This window comes from Dermochelys coriacea, chromosome 11 (genome assembly GCF_009764565.3).
Source record: "Dermochelys coriacea isolate rDerCor1 chromosome 11, rDerCor1.pri.v4, whole genome shotgun sequence".
NCBI classification, from domain to species: Eukaryota; Metazoa; Chordata; order Testudines; family Dermochelyidae; genus Dermochelys; species Dermochelys coriacea.
This window is the reverse complement of record NC_050078.2, coordinates 29,860,561-29,877,931: the sequence shown is the minus strand read 5'-3', so window position 1 is coordinate 29,877,931 and position 17,371 is coordinate 29,860,561. Positions and strand designations below refer to the sequence as shown.

General features: G+C 41.4%; 1 protein-coding gene across 4 annotated transcripts in view; it reads right to left on the bottom strand.

Moving 5' to 3' along the window:
• GALNT13 (polypeptide N-acetylgalactosaminyltransferase 13) overlaps positions 1–17,371 on the bottom strand; it is a 338,478-nt gene that overhangs the window by 123,302 nt on the left and 197,805 nt on the right. For all 4 annotated transcript variants that reach the window (XM_038421728.2, XM_043505126.1, XM_038421727.2 and 1 more), the window contains one exon: positions 15,419–15,599. In XM_038421728.2, the coding sequence (XP_038277656.1) occupies positions 15,419–15,599 (181 nt within the window). The remainder of the gene's footprint in view (positions 1–15,418; positions 15,600–17,371) is intronic.

Below are 17,371 nucleotides of genomic sequence, written 5' to 3'. Positions count from 1 at the left end.
TGGGATTCCCTCCAAGACCTCTTCTACTTGATTTATCCAGAACACCTTGTCCAGTTCTGGGAGAATACCTCATCCAGATCTCTAGACTCCAAAACACTGGATTTCACCATTCAGTTTCCTTTATTTGGCATACAGCAAAGCGACAAGGAGTTGATCAGACTCAAGAGTAGGGCGTGGCTATGTGCATACCACACATCCAAAGTTAGACAGACAGCCTCTTCTTTTATGTACATTTACACATTACATTGCATTTGCTATCTATTACACCACACATTTTTGATTGGTTTCCCTGTTCAGGGTGCTCTGTCCACCTACTGTTCATGTGGAACCTGATCTTTACTCTTGTTCATAGTCCCTAGCATCAGGCTGTTGCTGCTAATCTTAGCTAACACACACATCCTGACTACAGCATACTGTTTCTCAAGCTCCTATTTACAAGTTAACCTTCCATTCACCTACCCACTTATGCCCAATAAGGAAGAGGCAAGTTAGTTATGTCAAGCAAGGCTTACAGGGACTAGGCCTGGGTTAGGAAACTCTGGGGCTCAAGGACTTTGATTCTGGGATTTCCCAGACCCCATAGTCCATTTTGTGAAGGGGGGAAATAGCTCCCCCTCACATCATGAAATGATGTTGGATACCACAGTTTCCCCTCCTTTTAGCCCCTCCTGAAGAGTTTACTGCAGAAAAGGGCAATCCAGCCCCTGGGCAACAAGCTAAGAGACAGTACACTGAACAGCATTATGCACTGAAGACAAACTCTTATTTATATCTATCTTTGGGCATCAAAGTACAAGTCACTTGGCTTGCAAAGGCATGGGGTTTCCTGCAAATCTCAGTTATTTCAATAGAATTAGTGAGTGCTTATCACTTCTAAAAACCTGGTGATGTATATTTATGTGACTAAGTATGGATTTAGGTGGTGAAAATAACTTCTCACCCTACATGCTGTATTCTGCAGGATTGTAAGCGTAGTTAGAAAAAATCCAAACATAACACCAGAAGAATCTCTTTCGTTTTTCTCCTTGTCCAAGATAGAAGTTCCTGTGAGGAAGCTCTAAAACATTCATTCATTTAAGCTCTTAAAGGACAGGTGCTCCACTATAAGAGCATCACTCAACGGCTGTGTGTGTCAAAACTTTCAAATAAACCATTTTCTATTTAGCTAAATAATGGAATTGTTAAACAATTCACAACCATAGAGGCTCATTAATGTTCCCCCATCCTGCCTAAGGCAGGATATCATCTATCTACTCAATATATTGAGAAAAGATCCATACACTAAATATATCGCCACAGGACCTGGCATTAAGATATCCTGATGAATAATTCTGTTGCATAATGGGGTAAGGTGTCAAATTCCATATTCCAATACTTCCTAATGTACTAATCATATCAACATTCAAAATCAAACCTTATATCCCAAGCACCTAACTCCACAGAGGTTTCACAAGACTGGGAAAAAAAATCTAGAGAGGTAAATTAGGATATATAGTGCATGAGGTACCTTTCAAACACATGCTGTGAGGGAACGAATTAGGCACTTTTAAAATACATGTTGTGAAAAAATAGTGTAGTTCTTTTGCAGAGTGAGATTCTAAATCTAATTAGCATCCCAATTGCATGCTGCTTCATGCTTTGCAGTCTCCTGAGTATTTGAGACAATTCCCCAGTGAAAAATATCTGTTTGCCTCTTCCTCACCCCTTGAAATACGTACTTCTGGCAGCAGATCTCAAAAAAGCTATTGATTGTATCCCCTGCTTCCTAAAGTGGGGCACCTGGCTATTAAAACTTACCAGAATGAAACACCAAAGCAAATGCAAGGTTACACAGTCATTTGACATTGCCAACACCCACGTTTTTAATACATCTACTTTCTAAAGGGCTGCATCCATTTTTTAAAACATTATATTTTGTCTTCTCATATAAAAACATCTAAGGCAAATAATATGCTTGGTTTTTATGTGATACTAATTATCAAACTACCACCTTCGGGGTACTAGTCCCATTTTCCATTGTATTTGTAGATAAAAGACTGGATCAATGAGGCACAGACTGAGAAAGCACCACATAGTGTAGACACTTTTGGCCAGCAATATTAAGACTGGCCAGAAAATATTCACTTTAGTCAGTAAGGTTTAATTGTTCTATTAACTATCTTTGATTCCACATGAATGTTATTTTGGAAGTCTGACAATTGGCCACATGATTAACAGAGGTCACAGAGTGGGAAGAGTGTTGAAATAGTGCACATACAGGTTTGGGGAGCAAACAGAGAACAAGATGAATTTGTGTAAAACAGGCAAAATTTGGATCTACTTTACCATTCTGCTTTTTTAATTAATTTGTTTATACTAGTGACCTCTTTGGGAGGGAGGCTCAAATTACTACATTCCCCTATCACCCAGTTCAGTTAAATTCAGTGGGAAAATTGTGTAAGAAGGTATATAAAATAAAACCCAATGTGGGAATGTACCGTAATCAAGATGCCCTAAGTATTGAAATCTCCACACTAAGCACAAAGGAAATCATCAAGGCATGAAACAGTATGATGGCATGAAGAGATCCTACACTGGCTCTGGCAGATATGGAATTAAACCCTCTTCCCAAAATATCCAAGTACCGCTCACTCTGCTAGTCAGGATCAGTGAAGAGGGGGTTGCTTCTAGGAGTCAAATAAAAATGGCACAGGTTGGCTAGTATTCATAACTGAAATGCTGACAGACTTGTCTTTAGTACTAGGAACAACTATCACCATTGCTAGGCTGCAATTTCATTCCAGGCTCTTTTTGAAAAATAGAATAATTTAACTATTCCATTGTCTATATCACTATCCCAAACACTTACATAATGATGCTTTTTACCAATAATGTATCCACTTCAGAATGTACGTTCTAAAGTATGTTAGAATAAAATGAAGGTTAATGTGATTTTCTAATGCATTTTGAGTGCATTATTTCACCGAAATGCATTAAACAACTAACCCCAGTCAGCCTGGAGCACTTGCTGGTAAGATGTAATGCAAAAGCAGCTAGAATGGCAGACACCTAGGATCCAGGTATTATTATTTCCTTGTTTCATACCCTATAAACCAAACTGTATTTTTAATTGATATTATTAAAACCATTTATTGTAACATGCTCAAGTGGCCCTTTCAATCTTTGTATTATCAAACTGTATGTGAAAAGAGAACTTGGAATTATCCATTCTTTTAGAAAATATACCATGATACAATAGGTGATTTTTTAAAAAACTATCTTAATTTGGTCAAATGCTCCGGTAAATCATATCAAAGAGTCCTTTCCCTAGCACAGCATCTTTATTGTTCTCAATCCATTACATCCTCTTCCATTTTTGATCAGAAAAACAAACAAAATAACAAATACAGAAAAACCATAGCTAGTCTGTTGAAAATATGTGGATGTTGATCGGTGGGGAATTTTGCTGCTTTTAAAAAATATTTTGGATGATATTTTTACTGAGTGGCAGGGTGAATAAGTATCTTTTAGGATGTTTAAAATGAAATTTAAAAAAATTAAGGGGTGATACTTCTCTCTCTCTCTCTCTCTCTCTCTCTCTTTCTCAGCATACCCCTTTTTTGCACATGCATGCCATGGCAGTCATAGGATACTCATGTTAACTCAACCACAAATCAAGTGTCTTCAGATATCATGAGAGCCACCTGGGGCATGCTCAGAGTTCCTGGAGGCCAAATTTAGGCTGCTAGGTAAGAGAGTAACGTCCAAGACCTCCATGGTAGCATTCTCTGAAAAGATTCCAGTTCCACATGCAAAGCCAATTAGACAGGCAGAACAGCAGGGTTTCAGTGCATGGATGAGATGATGGTGTAGGAAGGACATATTTAGGTGTATTATGAACGGGAACCTTTTGGAAAAAGGAGGAGCCTATATAGGATGGATGGGCTCCCCTAAACCGAAACAGAACCAGATTATGACCTTTTTAATTTTACATGCCAGCAAACTAGAGGCTGGGGGAAAGCCAACAGGTGTGGAGGAGCACATGGTTTGGACAGAGACATCCCATGGGAAGGACCCATTAACCAGGATTCTCTGTATCTTAGTAAAGAGGATAGAAGTTGATAAAATACAGATAGGAACTGAAGAGAAAGTCAAATTGAAAAAGAGTCCCCATTCAAATACATCACACGATGGCAGACAACTAAAAAGTGACAAATTTTAGAAGTGCTTGTATACAAAGGTTAGAAGTCTAAATACTAAGATGGGTAAATTTGAGTACCTGGTATTAAATGAGGATATTGATATAATAGGCATCACAGAAACTTGGTGGAATGACCATCAATGGGACATGGTAATACTAGGATACAAAATATATAGGAAGGTCAGAATAGGTTGTGCTGGTGGGAGAGTAGCACTATATGTGAAAAGCATGGAGTCAAATACAGTAAAAATCTTAAATGAATCAAATTGTACCATGGAATTTCTATACACAGAGATGCTACGTTATATGAGTAAAGTAGTAGGAATATTATACCTGCCACCTTACCAGGATGGTGAAACACTCAGGGAGATTAGAGGGTCTATAAAAATAGAAAATTCAGTAATAATGGGGGATTTCAACTATCCCCACATTGACCGGGTATATGTGACCTCAGGACAGGATTCAGAAATAAAGTTTATGGACACCATTAATGACTGCTTCTTGTAGCAGCTAGTCTTGGAACCCACAAGTGGTAATTCTTGATTTAGTCCTAAGTGGAGAACAGGATCTGGTCCAAGAGGTAAATATAGCCGAACCACTTAGTAATAGCAACCATAATATAATTAAATTTAACATCCTTGTTGGAGGGGAAATACCAAAGAAGTCTACCACAGTAGCATTTACTTTCAGAAAGAGGAACTACAGAAAAATGAGGAACTACCATATATACTCATTCATAAGTTGAATTGTTTTAGTAAGAAAGGGAAGCATCAGAGAAGGTGGTCGGCTTATGAACAGGAATAGAGAGGGAGAGGTGGGACACAGCCCCTCCCCCCAATGGGGGAGGCAAGGAAAGGCAGCAGAGCCAGAAGGGAAGAGGTGGGACCAGAGTCTCTCCACTTCTGGACATGCTGCTCTTCCCCAGCCTCCGAAGCAGCTGCAGCTCCGGGGCTAGCAGCCTGCGGCTGCGCCGCCCAACCTGCCGGAGATAAATGCATATTGGAAAACATAATCCCAACTTTACATACAAAATGATGGGGTCTAAATTAGCTATTTCCACTCAAGAAAGAGATCTTGGAATCATTGTGACTAGTTCTCTGAAAACATCTACTACATGTGTAGCAGCAGTCAAAAAATATTTCAGAATATTAGAAACCATTAGGAAAGAGATAGATGATAATGCAGTAAATATCATACCACTATATAAATCCATGGTATGCCCACACCTTGAATATTTCACGCAGTTATGGTCAGCCCATCTCAAAAAGAGATAGATAAGAAATGGAAAAGGTACAGAATAGGAGAAAGTAAAAAGACTGGGACTATTCAGCTTGGAAAAAGAGATGACGAAGGGGGAGAGGTGATAGTGGTACTCTCTGATGGACCGCAACCTTGTTGTGGTGGAGAGGGTTGCGTGGGCTAAAGATCCTCATCCAGAGTATTTGTACTCCTGATAGGGTCCCCCTGGGTGAGCAGGTCTGAGGCGAGGCTCCTGACTAACCGTGGTCCAAACTTCAAAAGACCCCAATAGTGGAACAGGCACATATAGAGGACCTTGTAGTACCCCGCGGCTGTGAAGGCGGATGAAGGCTGCCCCAGGAAGGAGGCTCTTGGTTGTCGTGGATCTCCTTGACACTGGATCAGCGTTTTCCTCCTGTCAAGTTTTCTGTGGTCACTGCCTGCGCACCAGTTTCCCCACGTTAAAAGATTTCATGCACAGGCCTCTGCCAAAGGGTTCATACTCACACAAAGTCCTACGGCGACAGACAAATCGTGGGGGAAGACATAAGCAGTGAACTCTGGGGGTCTTTAGTCACAAATCTGCATGCAGGTGGCAGCCATGTGATGGTCATTTTGTGCTTGGTTGAGACAGAAGTGCATTTCGACAGCAGTGGCTGTGACTGAGCAGGCCTTTTCAGGGGAAGGAGCTAGAAAAGGTGCTCCAAACATAGGCTGTCTCTCACTCCTCTGACTGGATGGCTGTATCCAGTGGGATCACTCAACTCCGCAGCTGAAACAAAAAGATGCAAGACAATGAATTTTGCCACCTGGAATGTCCACACCCTTATGGACTCTTAGCGCAGTGAATGTCCAGAAAGAAGAACTGACATAATTGCCAGAGAACTGACAAGATTCAATATTGGCATTACAGCTCTTAGTGAGACCTGCCGGGCTGATGAGAGCCAATTAAAAGAGGATGGAGGTGGCTACACCTTCTTTTAGAAAGGACAGCCACCCGAAGAGAGATACATTCACGGGATTGGATTTGACATCAAAAATAAGATTGCCAGTCAGCTTTTGGAGCTTCCCGGGAGGATCAACTAGCATCTCATGACTCTGGCTCAAGTTTAGCAACAACCAATATGCCACAGTCATCAGTGCATATGCCCCAACGCTCGATGATGAGGAAGACAATAAAGAGAAGTTTTGTAGAACTCTTGATGCAGTCCTCACAACCACACCTAAGGCAGACAAATTCATCCTCCTGGGAGATTTCAGTGCCAGAGTCGGACAGGATTCCCAACTCCGGAGTGGCACAATAGGCAAATAAGTGGTGAGAAAGGTAAACCCCAATGGTATTCGCCTCCTCAGCAAATGTGTGGAGCATGACCTGCTCATCACAAATACCATTTTTAGGCAGAGTAATACATTTAAGACCACCTGGAAACATCCTCTGTCCAAACACTGGCACCTCCCTGACTACGTTATAGTCAGAGCCCAAGACTATACTGACGTCATATAACACAAGGTCTGAGAAGTACCGATCACTGTTGGCCGTATCCAGTGGGATCACTCAACTCCGCAGCTGAAACAAAAGATACAAGACAATGAATTTTGCCACCTGGAATGTCCACACCCTTATGGACTCTTAGCGCAGTGAATGTCCAGAAAGAAGAACTGACATAATTGCCAGAGAACTGACAAGACTCAATATTGGCATTACAGCTCTTAGTGAAACTTGCCGGGCTGATGAGAGCCAATTAAAAGAGGATGGAGGTGGCTACAATTTCTTTAGTATTAGTATCAATTAGTAAGATCAGTCATGTACCTGCTGATCTTACCATCAATTAGTAAGATCAGTCATGTACCTGCAGCTTGCTCCATTACACCACAAATACCCAAAGTCTAAGCGAAAGCGATATAATGTCAAAGCACTTCAAGACCAAGCCAGCTGCAAGACATTCCAGCAACATCTGTCAGAAACTCTCTAACCTGCCTGACATCATCATTGACATTCAAGAGCACTGGGATCAACTTAAACACCATTCACAATGCATGTGCTGAAATCAAAGGATATTCCAATCATCAGCACCAAGGCTGGTTTGATGAAAACAATGAAGAAATCCTAGCATTAACTCAACAGAAAAGAAATACATTTTGTAACTGTCAAATTGATTCCTCTAACAAACGAAAAGATGAGGCCTATCACCTGCTTAAAGCCGAAGTCCAAAGAAGCTACATGACATGCTTCCTGCTTCTCTACATGGGCATCAATGATACTGCCAAGAATGACCTTGAGTGGATCACTGCAGACTACGTGGCTCTGGGAAGAAGGATAAAGGAGTTTGAGGTGCAAGTGGTCTTCTCATGGAGGAAGACCCATGGAAGGAAAAGGCCTGGGTAGAGACCATCGAATCGTGGAAGTCAATGAATGGCTACGCAGGTGGTGTCGGAGAGAAGGCTTTGGATTCTTTGACCATGGGATGGTGTTCCAAGAAGGAGTGCTAGGCAGAGACAGGCTCCATCTAATGAAGAGAGGGAAGAGCATCTTCGGAAGCAGGCTGGCTAACCTACTGAGGATGGCTTTAAACAAGGTTCACCGGGGGAAGGGGACCAAAGCCCTGAGGTAAGTGGGGAAGTGGGATACCGGGAGGAAGTACGAGCAGGAATGCATGAGAGGGCAGGGCTCCTGCTTCATACTGAGAAAGAGGGACGATCAGCAAGTTATCTCAAGTGCCTATACACAAATGCAAGAAGCCTGGGAAACAAGCAGGGAGAACTGGAAGTCCTGGCACAGTCAAGAAATTATGATGTGATTGGAACAACAGAGACTTGGTGGGATAACTGGAATACTGTCATGGATAGATATAAACTGTTCAGGAAGGACAGGCAGGGCAGAAAAGGTGGGGGAGTTGCATTGTATGTAAGAGAGCAGTATGACTGCTCAGAGCTCAAGTATGAAACTGCAGAAAAACCTGAGAGAAAAACCTTAACCTCTGGATTAAGATTAGAAATGTGAGCAACAATGGTGATGTCATGATGGGAGTCTGCTATAGACCACCGGACCAGGGGGATGAGGTGGACAAGGCTTTCTTCCAGCAACTCACGGAAGTTACTAGATCGCAGGCCCTGGTTCTCATGGGAGAATTCAATCACCCTGATATCTGCTGGGAGAGCAATACAGCAGTGCACAGACAATCCAGGAAGTTTTTGGAAAGTGTAGGGGACAATTTTCTGGTGCAAGTGCTGGAGGAACCAACTGGGGCAGAGCTCTTCTTGACCTGCTGCTCACAAACCAAGAAGAATTAGTAGGGGAAGCAAAAGTGGATGGGAACCTGGGAGGCAGTGACCATGAGATGGTCGAGTTCAGGATCCTGACACAGGGAAGAAAGGAGAGCAGCAGAATACGGACCCTGGACTTCAGAAAATCAGACTTTGACTCCCTAAGGGCACTGATGGGCAGGATCCCCTGGGAGAATAACATGAGGGGGAAAGGAGTCCAGGAGAGTTGGCTGTATTTTAGAGAATCCTTATTGAGGTTACTGGGACAAACCATCCTGATGTGTAGAAAGAATAGTAAATATGGCAGGCGACCAGCTTGGCTTAACAGTGAAATCCTTGCTGATCTTAAACACAAAAAAGAAGCGTACAAGAAGTGGAAGATCGGACAAATGACCAGGGAAGAGTATAAAAATATTGCTTGGGCATGCAGGATGAAATCAGGAAGGCCAAATCACACCTGAAGGTGCAGCTAGGAAGAGATGTTAAGAGTAACAAGAAGGGTTTCTTCAGGTATGTTAGCAACAAGAAGAAAGTCAAGGAAAGTGTGGGCCCCTTACTGAATGAGGGAGGCAACCTAGTGACAGAGGATGTGGAAAAAGCTAATGTACTCAATGCTTTTTTTGCCTCTGTCTTCACGAACAAGGTCAGCTCCCAGACTACAGCACTGGGCAGCACAGCATGGGGAGAGGTGACCAGCCCTCTGTGGAGAAAGAAGTGGTTCGGGACTATTTAGAAAAGCTGGACGAGCACAAGTCCATGGGGCCAGATGCGCTGCATCCAAGAGTGCTAAAGGAGTTGGCGGATGTGATTGCAGAGCCATTGGCCATTATCTTTGAAAACTCATGGCGATCGGGGGAAGTCAGTTTTGTTCAATATCTTCATAAATGATCTGGAGGATGGTGTGAATTGCACCCTCAGCAAGTTTGCAGATGACACTGGGAGGAGAGGTAGATACATTGGAGGGTAGGGATAGGATACAGAGAGCCCTAGACAAATTCGAGGATTGGGCCAAAAGAAATCTGATGAGTTCAACAAGGACAAGTGCAGAGTCCTGCACTTAGGATAGAAGAATCCCATGCACCGCTACAGACTAGGGACCGAATGGCTTAGCAGCAGTTCTGCAGAAAAGGACCTAGGGGTTACAGTGGATGAGAAGCTGGATATGAGTCAACAGTGTGCCCTTGTTGCCAAGAAGGCCAATGGCATTTTGGGATGTATAAGTAGGGGCATTGCCAGCAGATCGAGGGACATGATCATTCCCCTCTATTCGACATTGGTGAGGCCTCATCTGGAGTACTGTGTCCAGTTTTGGGCCTCACACTACAATAAGAATGTGGAAAAATTGGGAAGAGTCCAACGGAGGGCAACAAAAATGATTAGGGGACTGGAACACATGACTTATGAGGAGAGGCTGAGGGAACTAGGATTGTTTAGTCTGTGGAAGAGAAGAATGAGGGGGGATTTGATAGCTGCTTTCAACTACCTGAAAGGGGGTTCCAGAGAGGATGGATCTAGACTGTTCTCAGTGGTAGCGGATGACAGAACAAGAAGTAATGGTCTCAAGTTGCATGGGGGAGGTTTAAGTTAGATATTAGGAAAAACTTTTTCACTAGGAGGGTGGTGAAACACTGGAATGCGTTACCTCGGGAGGTGGTGGAATCTCCTTCCTTAGAAGTTTTTAAGGTCAAGCTTCACAAAGCCCTGGCTGGGATGATTTAGTTGGGGATTGGTCCTGCTTTGAGCAGGGGGTTGGGCTAGCTCACCTCCTGAGGTCCCTTCTAACCCCGATATTCTATGATTCTATGACATCAAAAACAAATGGTGGCAAGAGAAGGCCTCTGAGTTCCAGGGTTTAGTAGACCAGGATGACATGAGAAGCTTCTTTCAAGCAACCAAAGCTATATATGGGCCAAGCTCCAAAGGCCCAATCCCCTTACATTCTCAGGATGCCTCCACCCTCCTCAGGTACAATGCATCCATTAAACAACTCTGGAAGGAGCACTTTGAGAGTCTACTAAGCCACAAATCCATGGTCTCTGAAGACACCATTGAGTTTATTCCACAACTCTCAGCAATGGAACACCTTGCTGATGCCCCATCTTTTGAGGAAGTCCAGCATGCCATCACCCAACCAAAAAAAAGATCACAAGATACCAGATCCAGACAGTATCCCAGCTGAGGTTTTTAAAGCTGGTGGAACAATGCTCCAGCACAAACTTTGCCAACTCCTCACCAAAATCTGGACCTGCGAAGAAATTCCACCTGACTTTAAGAACCCCAACATTGTTACATTAAAGAAAGGGGCTATATCTTTGTGTGGGACCAACAGAGGTATTACTCTCCTCTCCATCACTGGAAAGATTCTTGCCCGTATCCTACTAAACCACCTTCTCCGCCTTGCTAAGGGACTCCTCCCCAAATCACAGTGTGGCTTCAGGCCATCCCAAGGCACAATCAACGTGATCTTCGACGTGGCATGACAGATTCAGGAGAAGTGCAGAGAGCAACATCAGGAACTGTTCATAACATTAATTGACCTAACCAAGGCCTTTGACTATCAATCGTGATGCCCTCTGGAAGTTGCTATGTAGGTTTGGCTGTCCATAGAAATTCATTTCCATCATCGGACCACTCCGTGATGGGATGACTGCTGGCATTCTGTGCAATGGCTCAGAGACCGAACCATTCATCATTCGCACTAGTGTCAAGCAGGGCCGTGTCATTGCTCCAACACTCTTCTCCATTTACCTTGCCGTGATCCTGATTCTCCTTCGTGACCACCTTCCTGATGGAATTGGGATTGAGTATCATATGGATGGCCAACTACTCTATCTTTGATGTCTCCAAACAAAATCTAAGATCACAAGAATTGGCATCAACCTGACATTCAGTATAGAGATGAGTATGTCATTCTTGCACACACACAGAGGCTGACCTGCAAAGCACCCTAAATCTTCTTGCAGATGCCTATCACAGCCTAGGTCTCTCTCTCAACGTTTGGAAAACCAAGGTACTCTACCAGCCCTCATCTGCACAAACTACTTTTCGTACTCCACTAATCACCATCAGCAGAGAATCCCTGGAAAATGTGGACCATTTTGCATACCTTGGCAGCCACCTCTCACAAACAGCCAACACTGACACAGAAATTGAACACAGGATCCGCTGCGTGGAGAAAGTGTGGTGTGGAGAAAGTGCATAAAGAAGTGTTATTTACATCTTAACATAACACAAGAACCATGGGTCACCCATTAATAGGGAGATGGTTTAAAACAAACAAAGAAATATTTCTTCACAGAATGCACAGTCAACCCGTGGAACTCATTGCCAGGGAATGTTGTGAAGGCCAAAACTATAACTGGATTAAAAAAAAGATTTAGATAAGTTCATAGAGGATAGGTCAATCAGTAGCTATCAGCCAAGATGATCGGGGATGCAACCCCAGGCTCCAAGTGTCCCTTAGTCTCTGACTGCCAGATACTGAGACTGGACAATGGGGGGCTGGATTACTTGATTGCCCTATTGTGATCATTTCCTTTGAAGCACCTGACATTGGCCATTGTCGGAAGACAGGATACTGGGCTAGATGGACCATTGGTCTGATCTAGTATGGCTATTCTTTTGTTCTTTTTGACTGAACTACTGAAGTCCTGGAATATTCAGGCAGTGAAAATGTGTGTGGCACCAATTAGGCTTTTAAAATGAATCGATTCTAATACATGGTGCAGAGGATTAGACACAAAACTCCCACTGATAATAGGATTTTGGAATCAAATTCTTCATGAACTATAGTGTAAATTTTATCCCAGGGATTCTGTTGCTGTAGACTCAAGGTCATTATAAACACAAGAGTGAGGAGACTACTGAGAGATTCATGATAAAACATAGCAATAGCACCTTCAGTTTATGACTAGCCAATTCTTTGAACATTTTAAACAATGATTTCTAAAAGCTGCAAAATATAATGGGCTTCCAGATGTGAGGCTCTGGCTTTAAACGTATATGATTTGAAATCTGTGATTTTAAGGTATTAATAAAATCATAAAATCAAGCTTGCCTAAAATGTAAACCACCTTACATTGGCATTAGATTTTATACAAAAAAATCTTTAAAATGTATTATAAAATAGATTTTAACTACCCTTATTTTTAGGGGGGGGTTCAGCCAAAAAATGAAAACACAGGTTTTAGCTCACAAATACAAAAGCTTTAGCTCATAAAGCCTGTGGCAGTTTTCAAGAGACTGGCTACTACCAATCAAGAAACTATTTGAAATAGAAAAGGGAAAATATCTCTATCTGAAATGTTGACTTGCTGGTAAACACTTATTTTTTTCTGATCACAGCCACAATTTAAAGTTTTCAATTATTGTCTTTGATGAGGAGGGAGGGAGGGAAGAGTTTTCCATCTGAAATGGTGGCAGTTCTGTAAAGACTAGTTCCTTTTTGAACCACTTTACATAGGTTTAAGCTGAGACAGCCAATAAGCCAAAAACCGTCACAAGCTTTAAGAGGAGCTTAAAGAGGATGGTTATATGTTTTATAAAAAGCTATGCTAATTTAATATTTTCATAAAAGAAACTGAAGATGGAATAAAAGAGAAAACAAAAATATGAAATACATTTTAAAATCACAGGGTGGGGGAGAAACGTATGGGACTTCACAGGTACATCTTTTATGCACACCAAAGCAAGGGTTCTAATCTGCCTAGATAGAACTCATCTCAATAAAGGACACATTATATTGACCAATCACATGTTTAGTATGTCTGATATTCCATAACGGGGCTGCATGATAGGAAGAAGAAATTTCCTAGAGTAACTTCATTATAGAACTCAGCAGGGGAGCAGAGAAAGGGGTCTATCAGGCCAAAGTTTTCTCCTTTAAAAATATAAATAAATAAAAAAGCTCTCTGATAGAAGAGGGCATGATTGCACATGTACTTGCACAGACAGGGTACAGAAAAGCCCTGTCATAAGGGTGGCTGAGGATGGGGCCCTCCAGCATCATTACTGGTACCAGGGTCAGGAGCACTAGAAATGGTCTTGAATTATTATTTTTTGGTCAAAAAATGCTGATTCATCAAAACCTAAGCTTTTCACTGGAACATACTAGTTTTGACAAAACTTTTGTCAGGAAAAGTTTCTCAGGTCCAGGACAAAATTTCTGGTCATACTGAAAAAGAGACAGAGACCCATCCCAGAAGAGCCAATAGTCTAGAGGTCAGGGCACTCACTGGGATGTGGGAGAACAGCATCCCAGGTGAGTGTCCTGATGACCTGGCTACTGTGGATTGGGTCTCCCTCTCTCTCTCATTTTTCATAAAACACTTTGAAAAGTTGCTGTTTCAGCCTGATGTGGAATGGGAACATTTCTGAAATCTTCAAGAGTGATGTGGGACAAGAAAGCCATATCCTGCTCTGCTCTAAAAGCACTTCCCCTCCAACCCAAAGCTTCTTGGGCTGAGAAGGGGAAGGACAGGGCAGAGGCTTGACATTCATCCCCCCATCACATACTGTGCACCTGGAAGCTTTGCTACACCAGTGTGTCAGGGAGAATATGCTATGTTGGACATAGACTTGTCACAATGCACTCCTTCCCCATGGCAGTGGTGAGACCAGGAAGGAGACTGTGTAACAATCTCCCTCTGGGCTTCTCAACAGTGCTGTGCTCCTTGCTTGAGGCTTGATTTTAACATCACAGTCTAGCCCTTAATAAATGCAGTAACACTGAACAAGATACTACACCTTCCAGGTGCTATAAACACCAACTCTTCAGCTGGTGTCTCAAATGACATTTTTGACACGCTTTAGTACTTATGTCCATACATTCTTATTTTTGCCATTTTATATATTTTTGAACCAATAATTAAGTAACTCTTATTGAAAAATTTTGCATAATGTTTTGTTCATAAGGGAAAAAATACTGCATATTTACTATCTGTATACTCTGATCCCTGTCAGTTATTTGAAAATGTACTTACAAACATTTGTGCAATTATTTTTACATGTTACTGAAATATAAAAATCATAAATACAAGAACATGTTTAAAATACAATATTTTACATACATTACTCATATCTGTTGTATAGGCATTTCAATTTCTGTACAAGTTATAGCAAGATATGCATTATCTAAGAATCATTCCTTCATTTCATGATTTTCTTGAAGTTCTTACGCTGGACTAAGTGAAACATGAGTCTTTTCCTTGACAAGCATAGAAGAGAGAAATATTAATGGGAGCTATGCATGTACAGCAAATGGAGGAATTAGACTCATATTTTCACTTTTTAATATTTTAATATTTTGGCTCCCTGATTGCCAGGCCACTGAATACTGCTATAGTCCAGTGAGCAATGCAGAGCAGTTCTAGAGCTGCTCTAACTTGCACCAGCTGCAACTACTTCCAGGGGATCACCAGAATGCAAGACTGATCTGACTACATCCTCTTTTTCTTAGAGTTAATAGAGCCAAAGAGCTTTCCCACTGATTTGAAAATAACATGATAGAAATCTCACATAAGACTTCTTAAGACCTTCAATTTTTTCTAGTCTTAAATAGGCAATATTTTTTCTTCAAAAAAAAAAAGAATATAGAAGGATTTGACACTTGAGAAGGAGATGCAGAAAGAACTCTAACTATACTCTCCCACTCCTCTCACTCACATTTATATATACACATATTCATTTTTCAGATAGATCCACATGTCATAAAATGATCACAAAATGATTTCTTACCTGGGGATATTATATAGAAGAAGTCTTTAAACTCATCCATCCAGACCTCTGCTAGTCTCCTGTTGTTCTTGTTGATTACATGACCGGTGCCACCAGGAAAAGTATAAGGGGTTGCCTTACGGAACACGTGTCCAACATGAGAGCATGTTACAATCTCCAGGGAGCCTCCACACTGCCAAATCTGAAATTAGGCAAAATATTTTAAAACTGTGTATGTAAAGTATCCTGCAAAAATTCTGTTGCAAGCAGCAGCCAGCTCTAAGAAAACATTTGACAGATGACTCCTTACTTTGTTTTTTCATCCCAGAAGCATATAGAGATTTACACATCAATTTTGAATGCAATTATACAGGTCAAATTTCACTAATGATAAAGTAGGTGCAAGACCATAGACTTCTGTCATCTTGTGCAAGCTTACCTGACTTGTAGACTTAGCCCTATTACTTTAGACACACACACACTTTTTCGAGCACCCTACACTATAAATGGTGTAATTATGCTATGCACTAATATTCAATTCAGGATGTCAGTTCTTTTCTTTGTAATGATTTTGAGTTTCCAAGAATTTCATTCTGCAATTCATAACGTTTTATAACAATAGAAAAGAGCATTGGTAATTCTGACTGGCATTGTGTTTCTTGGCTATTTAGAAGATGGTACAATGGTCCTTGATTGTAATATTATAGGTATAGATATGCATATACACAGTCACCATGGCCATCATCCTGCTACATACATGAAGCACTAGGCCCAAATGTATGCTCTTTGGCTCCAAAACCAATCCCTATCTGTGGTGAGATAGGCAGCTCTGCTACCATAGACTAGCAAGAAGAAACCTATACACGCAAAAGAAAATCTGATAATCTCCATGCAGTGGAAATTACTGGTTTACTTAAATCCTGGAGCCAAATTCTACATTCAGTTACATCAGTGTAATTCCACTTATTTCAGTGGGATAACTGAGGGCAAATTTTGGCCTTAGGCTTTTAATAGTCCATCGGACCTGCAGATGTAATTACATTGAACAACAGCAAGTTCTAACAAGATCCACCTGCAGGACCAATGTAATTTTAAAGTTCCAGGACTATACATAGGTTAGTGTATTATATGCTCTTGCCTGTAATCTTGCTGTTTCCTCCCCAGTCTCCATGCAGGCGACTTGGGGAGATAATAAATTCTTCCTGTCTGTCTCCTTCTGCTTCCCAGCAATGTCTCTGGAGCTGCCAATGAGCCAAAATTAGGGCATCAGTTCTCAATGACTCATGTATGTTCCTATTTAAAATATTAACTTTTTAATATTAGACTCTAATAATCTAATCTTTGATTCTGTGCAATAGACCTCAATGAGAACAGTACAACAAATCAGATTTTCCCCTTTCTACTTCTTGTCTTTTTTGGCTACCGAGTAATAAAAAAGCACTGGAAAAAAATCCGAAGTCTTTAACATCTCTTTCTCGGGACTCAAAATTCACTCCTACGTTTCAGCGTCCAGTAGCCCTGTAATTTGGTAAAAAAAATATTCCACTCGGGTCACAGACCTTGCCGACCAATTTTGAAGCTGTTATTCCTTGTGGATTTCACAAAAGCATGGAGTAGGAGGAACTGAAAAGCAAGGATGTATCACATTTACAACAGAAACTTATTTGCAACCTTAAGTATGTAGTGCTACTGCCGCTGCATAATCTAGATTGACATGATTCCAGAATTTACGCAAGTTTAGTAGTGTCACCATTCCAATATAGAAGTTTCACTCTATCTACTAATTACCTCTGCATAAATCTGTAATGTGGTTACTACACTTATACTTTTCAGTTTTTCACCTCACAATGCACTTAATCATATACCTCAGAATTACTCCCTTCTCTGTATTACCTATATTATGTAGTTTCTTTGGAGCTCATACTTAATTGACTTTTATCCCCTTTTTTGCTGTAAGCAAAGAGTAACAGCCAC